Source organism: Hippichthys cyanospilos, chromosome 4, assembly GCF_059441005.1.
Source record: "Hippichthys cyanospilos isolate Australia breed blue-spotted pipefish chromosome 4, RoL_Hcya_1.0, whole genome shotgun sequence".
NCBI classification, from domain to species: domain Eukaryota; kingdom Metazoa; phylum Chordata; class Actinopteri; order Syngnathiformes; family Syngnathidae; genus Hippichthys; species Hippichthys cyanospilos.
Genome location: NC_142372.1, coordinates 9,812,898 through 9,832,674, shown reverse-complemented (window position 1 = coordinate 9,832,674; position 19,777 = coordinate 9,812,898). Strand labels below are relative to the sequence as shown.

The 19,777-nt window shown below is 38.2% G+C and overlaps 1 protein-coding gene across 1 annotated transcript in view; it reads left to right on the top strand.

Moving 5' to 3' along the window:
* LOC148424517 (FERM domain-containing protein 5-like) overlaps positions 1-19,666 on the top strand; it is a 32,487-nt gene extending 12,821 nt beyond the window's left edge. The window contains exons 2-14 of the mRNA XM_088412164.1: positions 6,329-6,433; positions 6,832-6,874; positions 7,241-7,319; positions 8,615-8,712; positions 9,528-9,651; positions 10,087-10,174; positions 10,995-11,083; positions 11,184-11,247; positions 12,202-12,293; positions 12,382-12,456; positions 12,542-12,610; positions 13,045-13,151; positions 15,490-19,666. Coding sequence (XP_088268290.1) covers positions 6,329-6,433; positions 6,832-6,874; positions 7,241-7,319; positions 8,615-8,712; positions 9,528-9,651; positions 10,087-10,174; positions 10,995-11,083; positions 11,184-11,247; positions 12,202-12,293; positions 12,382-12,456; positions 12,542-12,610; positions 13,045-13,151; positions 15,490-16,052 — 1,596 coding nt within the window. The 3' untranslated portion in view covers positions 16,053-19,666. The remainder of the gene's footprint in view (positions 1-6,328; positions 6,434-6,831; positions 6,875-7,240; positions 7,320-8,614; positions 8,713-9,527; positions 9,652-10,086; positions 10,175-10,994; positions 11,084-11,183; positions 11,248-12,201; positions 12,294-12,381; positions 12,457-12,541; positions 12,611-13,044; positions 13,152-15,489) is intronic.
* The last annotated feature ends 111 nt before the right edge of the window (positions 19,667-19,777 follow it).

The window sequence follows — 19,777 nt, the reverse complement described above, 5'->3', positions numbered from 1 at the left end:
GGGGTGGGCAGAAAAATCAATTCATTGATAGCTGAGAATTCTGTAGATTGTGCAGAATTGAAATCGAGGCAAGCAGGAGTGCATGACTCTCCTGCACCGCAGCCATCAAAGAGGCTCTTGATTCCCTTTCAACTAGTTTACGGTCTAAAGAGGAATAACAGGACATCAACTATGCAAAGTTGAGCTTTACCACCTCAAATCACCACGGCAATAGACTTTACAATAGAAATGAAAAAGTAAGTAAATAAGAATGTAATACGCTTTTCGGCCAATGCTCCACAATAATGGGAGAAAGAATGGAGTCAAAAGCTTATATGGAATTTAAGGCATTCTCACAGTATGTTTTGTGATGAGAATAAAGAGGACGCTTGGTCATGCTCTCTGGGGCTCGAAGTATCTCAGCAACTAATTGTCTTTGCCACCATGTTTGAATGTCGCAGCAACGTTATTAATGTCACTGGCTGCTGTTCGCCTTCTGGCGCTATTGGACGAAACAAGCCCACCTCACCTATGAAGATTAAAATTGCATTTCATGTTTTTATAATTGCATTGCACTAGTGCATTTGAGAGTCTGCTAAGGCCAAGTAATCAGTCACAGAAAATTCCATTTTCAAATCCAAGCAATACAGTTTGTGTGCAGCGGTAACTTTGATCTGATTGTTAAATTTGATTAAAAAAAAAAACATGGTTCTAGTCATGGACTTTTAATGAGGTTTACTAAATATACGGCAGCATTTGGTAATCAAACATGCACTGTTTAACTCATTCTGTACCAGCTCTTTTCAGCCACTCTTTTATCCTAATAACTGAAAAATTGTGTAAATAAGTACATGGGATTTAATGTCTGAGGCTTCATGAAACAGTTGTCATATTTCTTGACAACTCTAGATAGCACAGTTGAGCTTAGAGCTAAGAGGCACATTGATTTGGCATTTCTTAAATCCCTTTCTTTAAACAGTGCCATGAAGAGATGCAAAAAAATTCAACACGTCTCATGAAGCAAAGTTGAAGGTTCTTTTTTCAATCACTACAAATAATACTGATGAATTATAGCTTGCCACTTTTTTCCATGAGTTTCGATTTCAAATTCAGTTTGTAGTTAAAACAATATTTAAATAATAATAATCAAACATTAGGGTCAAATTTGCCGTAAAGACAATATGGCCCATCATTTAGCCAATGAGTGAACATCTTCAGCGTTCTACTGGTGGCTTTTATGGTCTGACATATTCCACTGTGTGCTTCACTCCCATGTCCTCAAGTTATCAACGCATCAGGGGAAAAAAGGAACCGCTTCTCTGCCTTCCATTCATAAAATCATTCATGCAGCTCCTTTGTCCTCGAAGAGAAGGCGTACTGATAATAAAATATCTTTATCGTGAGTAGGAAACATCGTGTGAGATTTTATCTGTGGGAGTGTGCATAGCAATTGGCACTGGCTGATGAAATAAGATAGTTAAACCTGAGAGCATTTTTTCAGATCCGAAACTTCACTCGTCATCAGGATGTGAACGCAGCAAACGCGAGGCGCCGAACGCCATGCTGGGCTGCGATCAGTAACGCTTTTGACCTACTGAGTGCTCGGTCAGGGTGACAGTATAGGCCGCTGGTACTTTTCACTGCGCAAAGCCATGTTTGTGGTGTCAAGCTCAATGTCGTTGTGGTACGAATGCTAGCCAGAGGTTGCTGAAGTCAAGGTCCTTCTGTGAAAATGCGGTCATGACATGCAAGGTAGTATCTACCATGCCATGTCATTCCTACACAATAAAGTAATATTCTGCTATGGAAATGACACAACTGCAGCTCACTGTACCAGTCAAAGGTTTGGAAAGTGTTTCAAGTTCAAATGGTTTCAAACACCTTCAACCATTTCTGCTGTTTAGGTTTGCCTTGAATGCTTTACGGTCTGAACAGGGGCAATCCCAGTGAGATAAATCCAACTTCCCAGATTCCTTGAATTGCAGCATTTGCATCTGCGACCTAGTTCAGACTATTTTGCCTCAAGCCTAAATTCGCTTATTGCAGTTGTTGCTATGGTTATTATAACCCTAACCCCTTCACATTTTGAATAGAATTACCAAACACACTATTCATATACTCCATGCAATGAGGATTTGAACTCCACGTTTTTGCTTTGTTTGGGCCACCACTAGCCCCCCCAAACAAGAAAAAAAAAAGAAAAAGGAAAGACATTTGGTAGACTTCCAAATCTTACCATTGGCTGAGCTCCACTGGACTTGGTTGGATTGGCATTGATAAGTGTGACTTGCACTGGAGAGTTGGCTGTGTATGTTTGCTAAAAGAAGATGGAAGAAGTGTGTTATAGTGGGTTGTAAAAAAAAAACAAACCTGCAGCTTCACACAAATGGAAAAAATAAAAAAATAAATTGTTGGCAGGGAGCGGTTGAAGAGGCGACATTTTATTGTCAGCCAAGCAAAAAAGGGATTCAGGGACATAATGGAACAAGGGAACTGCAACGACAGACAGCACAGAAATAACTAGGCGGAGAGTGAAAAAATCTCGAGAGTAAATATCTATCAGAGGAAGGCAAGGAGCCAAAAGTACGAGAAGCCGACCCTCTATAAGAAAGGCTCATTTTCTTTGTTTTTGCAATTTCCATCTTGCAGCTTAAAAAATGACAGCATCATTTATTGATGTGGTGTTTCCCAAGCTGTTATTGAACCCCTCTCAATAATTAATCTGGCACTAGGCTTGACCGGGTGAAGTGAGAACACAAGTTCCCCCCTCCCCAACTTAAAAAACATTTGGCCCCATTCTAGTTTACTTATATCTTTTGGTTTATGACTTTTATTTATGGTTGTAATAAAAACAGCACAAGAACCAAAAGGGCTTGTTTTTATTTAAGACATTTTTCTCCCTCTTGATTGTTCTGCTTTAATATATTTTTACTCACAACTCTGTGGTGTAAATAACTGCACATACCCGCTCTTTATGTAACAATCTGTTTTGAGGATTCTGAACACTGCCCCAAGATTTTTATAAGTGATTTAATCAGTAATTAGGAAATTATGTTCAGGGTTTTCTCTAAAGTGGTAGCCAGTATGAATGCAATATTTATTTGGAAAAAAGAGCAATTAAATTATGTGTTAGTCTGAATGGTTAATCACCATTTTGAAAGTGACACAGGTTGACCCTTCTTGTTTATCTAATTCTATTGGAATTTTGAGACTGTTTTGTTTGCTATTTTTCTTGATGATATTTTTAATTATTGTCTAAATGGAGACTAAATATTTTTAATAACATTTCCTTGGCAACAAAGTTTTATTTAAAGAGGCGGCTATATATCATGGGAGTTATATTATTTAATTGCTTGTCTGCAAATACTTAGGTCTCTGGAGTGTGTGGCCAGGCTATCGAGTGTGAAATTATACAACTACATGAATATTTTGTCAGCCTCTTTTTACAACTGAGTGAGCCACGATTCTGTACTGCTGCATAACAATGCGGCTAATTTGAATAAAAATCATCAGGTATTCTCCACCCATGACATAATCAGCTATGCCAAAGCCACTTCCTACACTATCTCAAATACTATCATATAGAAATGCCCCATGGATGCAATGCTTCTGTTACTAGTATCACATCAAAGCCAAAATGTAAGCAGAGCTGCATTGAGTTTTGTTGAATGCTCATGTAGATATTAGCGTTGTCTTTTGATAAGAGACACATTGCATTACTCTGTGACGTTGCTGACACAGTGAAGCGAGGAATTTTTTGGGTTATGTATTCATCATCATGCCACATGCACACAGTGTCAAGTGTGAATTGCCTCTATTAGTTAAAATGCTTTTATTGTCTCACAGAGGTAACATTGACTGCAGTGCTTATTTTACCTCTGGGAACGGTTTTATGTTCCGAACATGCTGAAGTTTAGTGTGGTGTTGGTTACAGATCATTTGCTTTCTGTATGAATATTTCTTCTTGGGTAGCTCATTTAATTCATGTGTGCTAGCAAGAGGATGAGGACAGTCTGGTATAGTTGTTGATCAATTCAACTAAATAGATTCTATTGAGTATGAAGGCGGCAGAAATATTAATCACAGCTTCAACGTGATTCGGATCTGCTATAGAGAAACTTTTAATGCTCTTTTAATGCTTACACAATAACCACATCTGTGGCGGTCAACCTTTGTTTGTTAACATTCGTCAGCCACGGAATGAAAGGTTGTATTTTAATTTGCGGCAGTGTGGAAAAATGCGACAATACTGCTTTCAACATGTATAGAACGGTTGAATTTCCTCCATTGTTTGTTTTTGTGCATCGTCCAGCTCACTGCATGATGTTCCAGAACAGGCTGCGTGATGACGTGATTGCATTGCTCGCCTCTGACGTAGTAATGAAGCGGACAGCAAAAAAAAAAAAAAAAAAAAAGCACGGAAGCGGACAGGAAGTGTGTGGATTTCTTTTTTTAGTTTCAATATTGATATAATGACGTTTTAAATTGATTTAAATAGTAGTAAATGAGAATCTCTGAAGGTTTTAAATGTATTTATATTGTAGTAAACACACAGACACTAAGTAACTAAATTGTATTCGTATTCCCTAAGTGTGGCAAGGCTGTTAGAAGATAATGATCAGGTGGCTCTAATAAGTGCTGTATTTGGTTGAAACCTGTGCAATGTTGGAAAAAAGGTTTTTTTGGGACATTTTTAGACTACTTCACTAATAGGCTAATAACTATAGTTTTGATTATAGGCATAAAGATTCAGATACACACACATACATACAGATATTGTGCCACTTATGAGGTAGCTGTGATAATACACTGAGAAGGCGTGTAGATGATGTCAAGTGTAAACAACAGATGGAAAAGGAGATTAATGCAGTGGAAATGCTGTGCATTAGGAGTTTTGTTGAGAACGAGAAAGATTACAACTTTGTGTGCTTGTATATACACACACACCTACACGTACACATACACATGTGTTGGTCTATTTCTGTTGCTGGGCGAGTCGGCGGGTATGTCCCGGACTACTGGTGAATATGGATGCTGTGACAATGACAAAAAGATTGCCTTTGTCCTTTGATGCAGTTTGCAGTAAAGCTCTGTGAGGCAAGATCACAAATTCAGAGACAAAAATTGAAAAGACGGTTTGGAGAACACCTACTACATTATGAAGAAACATTTCTATAAATTAGACAAATGGAAAACCTCCTACTTCTGTAACAAAAATCGGCATATTAATCAGCACCATGTCCCAGAATTAACTCATTAAATCTCAAAGATGTAGTTCTAGGTCTTTTACAGTTCATACATTATTAAAATAAAAGCAAGACATCTGGAGTAGATTACTTCATTATATGAACAGTGTGATATTTCTCCAAGTCATAAATAAATGTGCATTCTACACTTTCCAACACAAAATTGAGCCAACGAATGTAGTTCCGGAGCATATTTTTCTCTTTTTCCTGGCACCTCATTTATCTGCACCTTGAGTCTATTTCTTCTTCTTTTTGGTGCAGTCGAGCCCTCACAGATGGCTGCTGCTTCAATATGAATATTTGATTGTCCTCATAATCCTCCCTGGAGAGTGGTGAATTATTTAAACAATGTCTGGTGGCCGTTTTCTACCTTTAAAAATATATATACAGTGTATAGCATACCGGACAGATTCAAACTAAAATGTACAATGGTGTGTTTTACAGGATATGTATTATGTAGTACAATTATATTCTTTTATTGCCTATTTTGATGACTACACTGACTTGTTGAAGTGGAGTCCAAAGTGTAGAAAGATTGAAAAAAGTGTTTTCACTTAAGGAAGCAGAAATTCATACATATACTGTACACATAGTTCTGAATGTATGTAGCTACAACAGCATGGAGCAATCAAATATTTGCCACTTATATCGGAAGCCAATGTTCATCTATACATTTAAAAAATTGCAGCTCTGTTTGCCTTTTGACATGAACATAAATGCATCAGTGTCACGCCAGCGGGGGATTTATGCCTCTGCATGATAGATTTTCAATCCATGTGATCTAGTCATTCCTTGAAAGTGGCTTTGGATCTTCATCCAGCTTAGCTGATCAAGAAATGGCCAAAGAAACCCGATTTGGGGGTAATTATTATGTAAATGACCAAATTGATGGATCATAATTTGATAAAACTGCAGAAGGACTTGTTCAAATTGACATTTTGAGAAATAAATGGTTTACTTGGTCATTTCATTTTATACTTGACGTGTGGGCCTGAACTTTATAAACCCAATTGTTTTTATACAACCAATTCAAAAGTCCATTGTCCAATAAAGTTACCTTCAGTAAAAGTGCCTAAAGGTAATATTATGTCTTTTTCTTGCAGCGGGATGCAAAGGGGCAGTACCTGTTTGACCTCATATGCCACCATCTTAACCTGCTGGAGAAAGACTACTTCGGCATCAGATATGTGGACCCAGACAAGCAGCGGGTAAATAAAAAACATGATAATATCTGATTTATGTATATATTTTTCACCTTCCAAAGTTTGGGAATTATCATGAGTGATGAGAGCGATCATGCAACTTAAACGTCCCAAAAAATTAAAAGTGGGACATTTAATGTTAAATATGAAAAGTCAGTCAATGATATCGATTTGCTATGACTTTGACACACCATTATCTATTGGCTGTCATCCTTTCACGGACTTCCTCTCCTGCTGGCACGAGGACTCCTTTTAGAGAGGTGTGGGGTGTACGAGAGTGACTCTCGTGCGCTGTTCTTGTTATTGATTCTATGTCAGCGTGTTTACTTGCTGAGCAATCAGATTGCAGTATGGAAGGAGAGCAGCCTAATAGTCTCCATTTGACTTTCCTTTCTACCTTGCAGCACTGGTTGGAGTTTTCAAAGTCCATTGCCAAACAAATGAAATGTGAGTATTGTACGAATGATGTGTCAATTTTATTCATTCAAAACTTATGAAGGAGTAAACTGGCGTCACAATATTGTAATTATTCTGGTTCAAGCTAACAATACATATGAAATCTTTTTGGTTTTTACAACTTTGTTGTAGACATTTAATGTATTATGGTCACAAGTTGGCGTTACAAATTATTAGAGTTTGTAACAAATTATTAGAGCACCCCCCCACGTCGCTCCTCTCCTATTGCTTGTTAATGATCTGATGACTTAAATGGACTTCACTATCAAGTGTGTTCCTAATAAAAATGGTAGAAGCTACAGAGACTCTATGTCAAAATTCAAATAATTCAAGCATACGTGCTGTGTTGCTTCCCAGCTCAGCCTCCTTTCACCATGTGCTTGCGTGTCAAGTTCTATCCGCCTGACCCTGCCGCCCTTCGGGAGGAAATCACCAGGTAGGACATGACGAGATGACATGTCTTCTTTGCATGCCAGCTCGCTTCTTTCTCACACGAATGCACATTTGAACCAGAACGACGCGACATGTTCACGCCTCGCTGGTTCCATCTTGCGCTGGAGCTTTGCCCAAATATGCTTAATGTCTCTTTATTATACAGCGTGGGTGAATAACAACTTATTTTGATGCGTCTTCTTGCTGCAGGTACAGTGCCTCTAAGATGCTCTTTTACTTTCTATTAAACTATGCATGTTGCTCATGCTGAGCTACTTCAATGTCTCGAGCACAGTCGGATTCAGCTAACTGTACCCGGTATGATTATAAAAGGCCATTGCCTTTCAGGCTTCTAATTAAATCCCTTAAACGATCCCAGCACACAAGACTTTTAAATAACGATGGGGGAAAACATGCATGAATTCAGTCCTTCTCAAATAGTGGGATGTGCCCCAATACTTTTGTCTATACGCGTCGTCTGTTCCCCGCGTGAGGCCTACCTGACAGTTTAACAAATGATGCACACAGCCTCTGAGATCACGCCGTCCCTCTTTAAATCAAATCCCTCCCCCTGGCTCACAAATAAATCTCACACAATACTCACAGCTTGGTTCTGCTTTGACGGAGCCAACAAGAGAGAGCAGCTCGCCCACTTGAGTTGACTTCACTGACACCAATAAAAGCCTGCAAAAATAATTAAAGGAAAGTAGCTCTCTGTCATGTCAAAAGGCTTAATATATGCACTTTTTATGACCTCTCTGTTCGGAGAGGCACGGTTTAATGAAGTCTCCCACTGGACCGCCATGTGAAGCTGCATCATATTTTGCATTATTTTCAAGTTCACTGGCTTCTGTTTAACACTCAAACATGTAATGTAAACTAACTGTGAATCTCGTGTTCATATGCGGAATGTCTACGGCAGCATTTGTTCTTTTTTGCATTCGAAACACATTCCCATAGACGACAACGAAAATAATCAGTTTTTTACCATCATTTACCATCCCTTATTTATTATTTTTTTTAATTGTTTTATGTTCATAACATAAAAAAATGTGAAATGACACGCTTTGTCACACTCATACAAGTGTATGATGAAAAGAAAATGAAGTATAACAACTCACTCCTTCAAGAGACCTGACGGTAGGCAACTCAATTTTCAATTTAATGTTATATATGGAGCACTTTCAAAACAATCCACTGTGAGTGATTACATGGAGGTCCAGTGCTGTCACTCAGTAAAATGGAGGCAATATTTGAAACCGAATTAACAGCTCCTACCTGTTTTCTTTTATGCTGCAGATATCTGGTTTTCCTGCAGGTGAAAAGGGACCTATACCATGGCCGCCTGCTGTGCAAGACCTCGGACGCTGCTCTCTTGGCTGCCTATATCTTACAAGGTAACAAATAATGATTTATATTATGTAAATTAATTCAAACTCTGTCATGTGAATGGTTTTGAATTACCGCTGTCAAAGTGTCAGAATCAAGGGTTGACAATGTTCCACTCCAGTCCTGTGGAAGGCAGTAATGAGCATTGCAGGTTGTTTGCAAGCTGCTTAACAAAACAGGAAAAAAAACAATTTCATCGATATTTTGCTGCCTAAAATAATCAATTGAATGGCTTTAACTGTGAGCCAAGCCATCAATGAAATTGTACACTGGCTTGTTACTATTGTACTCATGTCCAGTAAGGGGCAGTAATGAGCATGACAAACTGTTTCCTAGCTGAAGTCATGCAGAACACTTGTCCACTTTATTTGTGCAGTTCTGGAATTATAATTTTTCAAAATTCTGCACCTAATTTAAAACATCTAGCATGTAATTCACTGTACTATATAAGTAATGTAAAATCACTCACCATTTGAAGATGCCTAATAGGAAAGCTGCATACAGATACTGTCATTTTATTTATTTAATTTTTTATAGAAGTTACTCGAGTGAGAAAAACGTTGCCTAAAAAGTGTATTTACATTCATTGATTAAGTACATCTATAAATATAATTCATTATATTGCTTACTGAGCAGCCAAACATTTTACCATATATTTTTATGTATTACATTTCCTGTATTATGCCTATGATTGCCTTGTATCTCTGGCCTCACACATAAAAAAAAATGCACAAAGTCAAATGAGCACATGTAAAAAAAAACCACTGTAAGTATGCCTAACTCAATTCATGCTTCTGTGTTTTGGTTTGTCCTCATGTTCCAGCTGAAATCGGTGACTACGACCCTGGGAAACACCCCGAAGGCTACAGCTCCAAGTTTCAGTTCTTTCCGAAGCACTCAGAAAAGTTGGAGAGACGGATCGCCGATATCCACAAGACGGAGCTTATGTAAGTTGACTCCCTAATATTTTGGCGGTGATACAGCGTTGATATATGGAGAAGGTTAAAGCTGCAGCCGTGCCCCTTGTGTTAACTTTAACCTTGTCATCACGTCGGGCCTTTGCTTGTCAACCTTTATGGATGATGTATCGGGTAAGGTTACAGAAACAACATGGTCACTGGACTGGCCAAAAACCGAACCAACACACTTGTGTGTGCGCAAGCAGCCTGAAATATAAAGACATCTTCCTTTGAGGATTTTTTTTTGGAAACATTAAAAGTTGGACAATTTCATGGAGAATCAATATGAACATTACGGGGTTTAACAGGAAGTGGTCATAATGAAATTACCATCATATTTGTTTGGAAAAAACATAACAAAACAAAACAAACAACAAAAACAAGGCGTGAGCTGATAAAAGCTCTTTGTTGTTGTTTTTGCAGAGGCCAAAGCCCTGAAACATCAGAGCTTAACTTCCTACAAAAGGCTCAGATGTTGGAGACGTACGGCGTGGACCCGCATCCATGCAAGGTGCCCATTAGCATTTGTCTTTATTAGAAAATTAAAATGCACAAGACAAACCCGTACATGTACTTAATACTTTGAGTGCTGTTGACATGATAAGATCTCAATAGAATTCCTAATGAGGAGTGCCATTGATGTCAACTATGTTCTTGTTGTTGTTTTTAATGGGAACTGGGGAGAAAAGTTTTGGGACTCTTTGGTTTGATCACACAGATGGACGATTAAAAAAAATAACAACGGGCACTCAGTAATAGCCTGGAAAGTTTTTTGTTGTTGTTGTTTTTTTTTTTTTCAAATGGCTGGTGTTCAAAAGTGAATACGTGTGAATTTTTTACTCATTCAAAAAAAAGTACTTTTGATGTCAGTAGCTATCGACAGCGGTGAATGAGTTAATGCTGATGGGTAACTTTATGATTACAGTACAACTCATGATCCCGAATCCCAGTGCTGATCTGTTCTTGGAATTAGAATTAGAACAATTAGAATGCCTTTATTGTGATTGTACACAAGTACACAATGAAATTGGGAGCTCTGCTCCGATTGGTGCATATGAACAATTTGAACAATAAACAGAATAAATAGTGTATAAATAAAGAATAAATAGACTAGTAATCATAGTATTACAGGCGTGCATTTGTTGTTATGTTCAGTGTGTTCTTGTTTTGTTGTTATTCAGACTCTGTGGGAAAATCTCTCTATCTGAGTCTGTTTGGCCTACTTTTATGAACCCTGTATTGCCAACTCGAGAGTAACAGTTTGAAAGCAATCTCTTATCAATCAATTAACAATTGTTTGTTGTTTTTCTTGTTTTTTTTTTTGCTGCCAGGATGTGTCTGGGAATCCAGCTTTCCTTGCATTCACTCCATTTGGATTCACTGTGCTGCAGGGCAATCGGAGGATTCATATCCTCACGTGGTGAGCACTGACTGCTACTATACAACAATGGATGGAGATTGACACTGAATACAAATTTAGAGTTTTGTATGTTTTCATGACAAACTCATTGTCTTGCCAGGGATGAGGTGACGAAGCTGAAGTTCGAAGCTAAGACATTCCATATATATGCAAATCAGACTGAGGTACAGTACACATGATGTAAATAGAAGCATCTTTAGGTCTGATGTCATTTTGGAAAAAAAAAAACAGCAGGGGTTGGTCTTGGATGTTAGGTCATTAAAAATTAGCAGGGTTCTTCAATCAACTGTAGTAGTTTCACTCTCTTGTTATGTTTGCTTTTTAAAAACTGTTTTTATGGCTTAAATTGACTCACTCTAATATTTAGTTATATATATTTAAAATACAAACACACACAAAACACTATGTAATGTCGTTAAAAGAATGAGAATAAAAAAAAAAACATTGTCAAACTAAGTTTAATCAATTTTCTAGTGTTTCTATGTAGGTCATTTTAACCCACATTACAGAAGGATTTTGAAACGTGGCAGTTGGTTTGACATGGTCTATTTCAACAAGAATCTTGGGAAAGTATATCATTCCAAATCAAGAGAATTCTTAAACGGAGAGCAAAACTCATTCCTGAACGTTTGAAAATGACCAGTTTGGGAAGTAGTGGTGGATATCAGTCAAAATCACTTTTAGCATCTTGGACAATATCCTCCTGCGACCCAACCTATTCATTTATGTCCACTGAGGTGGACATTTATTGTTGGTCTCTATCTTTTGACTTTTAATCTACTCTACAAAATCACAGTGTGGTCAGTAAAGGGTATCTTAAGCGTTCCAGTGAAATCTCATGTGCTTGGGTGGAATGCAATTAACTTTGCGGTCTTCCTGATACAAAACGGACACAACTGTAGACACAAATAAATAAGCTAGGTCTTGGGGGGACTATTATTAAAGTCAGTATGATTATTGAGATTTGAAGCAGACTATGAAATAGTTTGAGGTTTTACAGGCTACCTCAACAAACACCAACAAACTATTAAATTGTATAAAACAATCAACTGGACATTAGTACTTTGCAGTCACTGAAATAATAATACTAATAATGATGAAATATGTGTGTGTTTTAGGATCAGAAGATCATATTGACATACTTTGCACCCACACCTGAGGCCTGTAAGCACTTGTGGAAGTGCGGTGTGGAGAATCAAGCTTTCTACAAGTTAGTGGCAGGACCTAAACAAACTATACGGTCATGTACTGAATTTCTTCATGATGTAATAAGCAATATTATTTGTTTTCTCAATCAGGTTGGAGAAGTCAAGTCAAGTGCGAACAGTGTCCAGTAGCAATCTCTTCTTCAAGGGTAGTCGCTTTAGATACAGGTATCATAAATTCTTTGCTCTCTATTTGTCGTAACTGATAAAGCCTACGAGTATGATATGAATATGAAAACCCCTGTTTTCTCAGCGGAAAGGTCGCAAAGGAGGTGATGGAACAAAGTGCCAAAATTAAAAGGGACCCTCCTGAGATCCACAGGTCAGAATTCATTACTTAAACATTAAACTTAAAATGCTTCAATCTCAAGTACATACTTATTTATATTTTGTTCAACTTCTTTAAAATGTTTGGCTGAAAGGGAAGTTTAAACAAATTCTTACAGTAAGTACTTAAAGTATTCCAAAGTAATTAGTTACTCTAGTAACTTAAGTACTAAAATGATCAATTACTTTAGGCAATCAAGTAACGTGATCAATTATGTAGATATTTACTTAAGTGCTAGAGTAAGTAATTACTACACGTAATAGATTACTTAAGTATACTTTAGTACCTAAAGGAATCACTTTAGTATTTAATTACCTTAGTACAGTATTTAGTATTTAGTTATTTTAGCATTTGATTACCTATGGTAAATTACTTGAGTACTTGATTATTTAAAGGAATACTATTTGTATGTGTTTATGTTTACCCAGGGCGGGCATGGTGCCAAGCAGGAGCTGTCCGTCTATCACTCATGGCCCTCGTTTGACCAGCGTACCCAGGACACGACGGAGAGCGGTACACATCTCCATCATGGAAGGTAAAATAAAAAGCAGGCAAACATACACACACATACACACACACATGTACAGCATGTGCTTGGTGTGGTATAGATACAAGGATCCAAAGCTTTTGGGGAGCATAAGCCATTCACAGTCCTGTGTATCTTAAATTTCTGGTTATACATCAAATAATGCAATGGTCTTGTCAGGCTTTTATTTTTGAAGTTTTTCCTCAGAGCACTGGTTACATTCCAATTAGCTAGACATGTCCATGTCTCTGCCAGCTTCTGACATGAGGACAAGATGTATGGTTGAATAGAGATGGCAATCTGAACTCAAACTCATATAGGATAAAATGTCATTGATGCATTCATTCAAGATTCAAGAGTTTTATTGTAGTTACCACACTGAAATTCCTATTCCGTTCACTTCCTCGAGCACACTACATTGCATAATCGAGCAAATAATATGGTAGGCAAGGTAAACGTTAAGAACTGTTATTATAGAAATAAATGAATAATAATAATAACAATATAAATGATGAGAATAAGTGTTAATACTTTTATTGTTGAATAAAAACCATTGCTTTCAGGTCCATGGGATAAACATATTATAAAAATTTTCCATAAAATTTGAAAATTGCTCCTCAAATTAAGCCATTGATTCACAAAACTGCTCTGCAAATAGGGTTACGGTGATATTTCGAGTTTTGGATGGTTACAAACTGTTTTGTAGTTTACAATGCTATCCTACAAATTAAAGTAGTACCCAGGTGTCTTAGTAAAAGATTCTAGCATTTTCCCATTCTTATTTCATAATTCGTTAAAATACACTTTTCACATTTTGGTTCAGTTCACTCCATTTTGGGCTGCACTGTAACCACTTTTACCCAAACACTTAGCGACCATTTCTTTTTGTTTGAATGAGCATCCGTGTATCTAATGACGTTTTGTGGTCAGTAGAGGGTAAGTTTTTAGAGACTCAGCAAATTTTTAGAGACTAAGATTCCAGTCGCCTCTATCATCTAGAGAGGGCCATCTGTACCACTGCTTTGTTAAAACTACTGTAGGTCCTGACCTTGAACTGAATCTTCTGCTCTATCTGCGTTGGAATTCTCACTGGTAATAATAACTGTCCAAATATAGCTCCTGCTGTGAGAGGGCTGAGCTGAGTGTGCCATAGCCAACAGGAGAAGAGCAAGGGAAGGGGGGTTAGAGTGGACCACATTCCTGGGACTTGTCTCTTCTGTAAGTCTGCCAGTCTGAATGTGGCTCTCCACCTGGTAGTGAGAACGCAAGTAGGACGATTGAAGACGCCGAAACGGAGTCAAGGTTGCATCGTACACATTGAACCATGGTCAAGTGTTTGATCCGCATCGAGACCAAGGTGAACGTTCACTTGCGTATGGTCAACCATTGCTATCGCGACGTGAAGGTGCGGGTTTTGTCTCTGGGACCCCGACTGATGGGCAAGGCTCTAGGGGCCCTTCCGCTCCTCCCCTCCCTCACGGAAGGGCCTGTGCAAGGAGAGAGTTCCAAGGCTCCTCTCCGACTAGCTGTGCCCCCAAATGGCCGTTCAGGTAACCCTACAACTGCTTTTTCTGAGCCTTTTAGAGATCTTCTTCTGTTCGCTAACTGGGACCTTTGGGTACTTGGGTGTCATTTTCTTCTGGAATTGCATTGTACATCTTTGGTCTGTGAGCAGAATTCACTGATTGCTTTTTTAAGCCATCAAAAGCTAATCCAGCATCTCCTCCATTTCTATGAGAATAAACTCAATAAACACTTGCTTTGGGATGCAAGACTCATTAGTCACACCTTTGCACAGGCAAATATATTTTCCTTCCAATTGCCTTTTATCATTTCCCTATTAGATTGTTCAAATGTACAGAGCAGACACGAACAATCTGTCAAGAGGACACATGAGTCTAAAGGAGCCGCAAGTAACAAAATCCCATTGTATATTTTTGTGCAAGGGCTCTATCTACACGTTTAAGAATTGTAATGTGGTTGATCAATTTTGTCTGGAGATTAGGTTGGAGTTATTGACAAAAATATAAATTTTCAACAGATTTTGTGAAAAACAAACTCAATGTATCAACTTTCATCTCCCAGCAAACAAAAATTTCAAATTGTAACCGAAGTGTATGAAGGTTTTAGTAGACGATTCACATTGTTGATTTCAACTTGGCAACATTCAAAATAATTTTTGGAGTTGCCTCCATGTATTTGATATTAATTTAAAGGGAAATTAGTGTAGAATAAGAATATATCAATATTACAATTTTCCTTTTGGAGACATGCACCCGATTTTGTGAAAAGTCATCACTTGTATATTTTTGGTTCAGCTTTAGCATCCTATTTTCCTTGTTGTCAGGCTTGGAGTCCCTCCGCGACAGCGCCCACTCCACGCCGGTGCGCTCCGTCTCCCACGGTGATTCCTTCCTGCCCTCGCAAGGCCGCACGGTGGACGGCAGCGATGCGAGCGCATCGGCGGTCATCTCCGATGAGGCCTACAGCCCCTCGGACAGCGTCCTGCCTACGCCAGTGGCCGAACGCGGAATGGAGATGCACCTCAATGGTGCCCCCTGCAGTGTTGATGAGGACGAGGGCGGCGCGCCCCTAGGGTCAGCGGACAAAAGGGCCGGGAGGAAAGTTCCTCGCGCACTTAAAAGCCGATCATCGCCCCCAAGCGACGTGGAGGAGCTGCACAAGTTCATCCTGAGCGTTCTGCGGCTTTTCTTGGTCACCATCGGACTGCTCTTCGCCCTCCTGTTGCTCCTCATCATGCTGACGGAGTCCGACCTAGACATCGCTTTCCTGAGAGACATCCGCAAGACACCTGAATTCCAGCAGTTCCACTTTGAGTACTTCTGCCCACTGCGGCGCTGGTTCGCCTGTAAGCTCAGATGGATGGGAGGGCTCCTCATCAGCAAGTAAAGATGGAAAAGAAAATGGCCGTCCTTTCCCAGCTTATCACAAGTCACAAGCCACAAATTGTTCAAAGAAGGATCTTTTTTGTTTTCATCCGTCATCACAGCAAGGATGTGACCATCTGATTCAAATGCTGCTTGCAAATTTAAGAAAAGCTAAAAATGGTCCTTTTAGATTGGCACTTTCAAGGATATAACAATTAATGTAGGAATTTTAAAAATGCGTCTGAGGCCTTTTGCGCATCACAATTGATTCCTATTTTTTGCTAGTATCCCACTGAGGCAAACACTGGCAAGCGTCCATGATCTCCTTCAGTGTTTGTTCAAGATTGCCATGGGTGGCAGAGGTCAAGAGCAAAGAGCACCTCTAGCCACCTTCTAACGACCCTGACAACCTTGTAACGACCTCGAATGAACTCTGGAGGAGATCAAAAGAACCGCAACCTTCATGGACACTCGCCAGCGTTCATCCCTCAGTGGGTTGGTGGCTTAATCCTAAAATAAAAACATATACTGATAATTGAATGTCTCTTTAACAGTGTCAATCAAAACAGCATTTTTATCTTCTATTTTTGTTGCAGATTGTGAAAGTGTACCTAACATTGTGACTACTGAGCATAGTATACATCAGCATATCATCATGGGTTATGGCTATGACAATGATGCAGAAGCCAATCCAAGTAATGTAATGTTCTCATTTCAAGTAACCAATGAGGATGATGATGAGGATGAGAGAAAGTGTGAATCTGGTAGGAATTCTGGTAATTGTAGTTAAAGTAAGATTTATACCATTTTTGGTGTAGCAGTGTGGAGGGGTTTTTTTGTACCAAAGGTGGAATGAATGCAGATATAAAATACATAGCTATCAAAAGGTATAATTTATCATGGTGAATTACCAGTAATTCAAATGTAAAGGGGAAACTACTGAATTTTATTGAAATATATATTTGTGTATGTATTTTGCACAATTTAAGAAAAAAAACTGTTACCTAAGTAGTTCCTTTTTCATTTGAATCATTTATAATATTAATTTTGGCACAAAAAAAACCCTCCATATGATGAATGGGGTGAAGGATGTTTTTATCAATAATTGTAGCACTACTGTTCACGTCATCTTGGCTGATATGAATATTAATATTCTTTGCGCACTTCTTGCCATCAATCTTTACCATCCAAAGACTTTTGTTAAGCGTTTTAGGTGAATAAAAGCTGTAGTCTTTTTTTTTTAATATAAACTATCAGCCAAATAATGCTCACACAAATAGCATCCAATCACTTTGCGTAATAGGCCAATGTGAGCTAGAGCTAATCAAGTGTTTGACTTATCTCAAAGTGCAATACTATCCACCATCTAATCTGACATTGCAATGTGCACAGCTGAGGAGAAGAGTAGCTTTTTGATTGTGAGGTTTTTATTTTTATTATGAGCGACATAGACTATGAATGGACTTGCAATAGAGCCTCAGATAAGTCTTGTTTACTGTACTGCTACTCATCACCACACCAACCAAAGAAACCTGTTTTGTTTTGCTTTAGCCTTAGCCTGCAGTGTCTTTGACTGGACAAATAGAAATACATTCGTTTGTGACAATTGTCTTTTGTTCCTCGAATCGTGGGAGCAATTGTGCTAGGTGTCTAATGGTAGAAATTGCCCAAGATGCACCGTGTAAAAAATGTTATCAGAACTCAAGACACCTTACACATGTTCATACTAATCATTCATAAGATGCTTCCAATGTTTCTGTTCCCATGGCTTAAGGGTCAAAAAAGCATACTGATATTTGTATGTTTTGGAATGCACTGGGGCTAACTCACAAAATTTCCACTGATCTATGCCCAAATGTTTTAAAAAGTCTTCCTCCTAAGTGTTCCATTACATTAGTCCAGGCACATGTTCAAGTTGTCGTATGAATCAGGAACATTTGCAGTCAGAGTAGAGCATCCGCTCGTATGACTGTATGAACTCCCTAATCCCTGGCCAGCCTACAATTCAATTGGTTTTACACTTAGGGATACAAATGATGAAACAACTTTGTTTTTGACTCCTTAAAATGAGCCAACATCAGGGGGTGACGTGTGAACTCCCCAATTGTTACCCACAAATCCTTTTTTAGGCTTCTGTTTTTGCTTTATTAGCGCAAGCAAGTATATCGTGTGAACTCCCTGATCACTTGCCATATTATAATGATTAGGTTTTGACAGTAAGGTAAAATTAAAAATAAACAAAGACCTTTGTTTTTGCTGCTTTGTGGCAAGCAAGTATTTTGTATGAGCTCCCTGAAAATGCATTCAATATGACACAACGTACAGTATAGGAAAAATGAGCTTATTGGCTTTTCTTTATTTTTGGATAAGCAATTATCAGTTGGGGCATGTATGAACTTCTTAATACCCAGCCATATAATTATGCATTAGGTTTAACACTAAACTAACCAAAAAAAAAAAAAAATTGAGGCATTTTTTTAAATTCCTCTATACAAGCCCACATTAGGTGATGCAAGTGAACTGCCTATAAGCATCCCAAAAAGTATTGGGTTGGTTGCAAAGACACAAAGATCAACAAAGATTTCTGCTTTGCTTCATTATGGCGAGCAAGCATCTTTTTTGTTTTGCTTCATTGTGGCAAGCAAGTATTCTGTATGATCTCCCTGATCACTAGCCATACCATAATGCACTGAGTATGACACTTAAGGAAATAAAGAATGAAAGAAAACTTTCTGCCCAATGTTTTGGGCAATCAAGAATCAGTTGATGACATGAATGCACTCCCTAATCACTAGACAAACAATAATGCATTCGGTTTAACAGAAAGAAAAAAATAAATAAAAGTCTTCTGATATACTTTGTGATATGCAAGCATCTTGTATGAACTCCCTGAATTTTTGGAAATACCATAACGCAAGGAGTATGACACTAAAGGAAACAAAGGCATATGTTTATGCCTTATTTATGGAAGTAAATATCAGCTGGTGCCATGTATAAACTCCTAATTGATACAATGATGCATTGCGCCATGTCGTGCTAACAAATGTGCATTGTTTAAATTTTGACTCCCAAGACTTAATTAGCAGTATAGCGTGATAAGAACACAACGTGAAATGCAAAAAGAAACAGTTGATAAACCATAAGCATTTGACTTACTTTTTTACCTCTAATTAGTAAAATTTCTATGTAAGAAGCAATAAAAAAAGTGGGCTGTCATTAAAATGAACTCTACATAATGAGGTTGAGGTGTTTTTGGTCACTGGAGTATTTTCAAAAAGTCTGCAGATGCATGTGTGAAGAAACTGTTAGTGCAGTGTATTGAAGCTTCTATCTGCTTGTTGCCTCATGGTTAACTTAGTTTGGCTGCAAGTTTTGAACTGAATGTGAGAAAAAGTAGCAAATCCACTCAAGGACATCTTGAATATAGATGTTTCATGTCACCATGAAGACGAGATAGTATGATTGATGGTATGACTTTTTGTGTGTTTCCTTCTATCCATCATGGCTCTGCACATCGAACAGTGTCTATAAGCATGTCTTCTGCATTTATTGCCTCCTGACAAGACAAATTGATTCAACTGGAGACTGGTGTACTCTGTTTATGAATAAATATCTATTCTTGACATGTGCCAACTACTATAAGCTCCATCTTAAATCATGCAAATGGAAATGGTAAACAGCAGTGTTTATGTACTAATAATTTATGTGAGGCCTAATTGTAAAATGACTGAAATTAACATTGGAAAA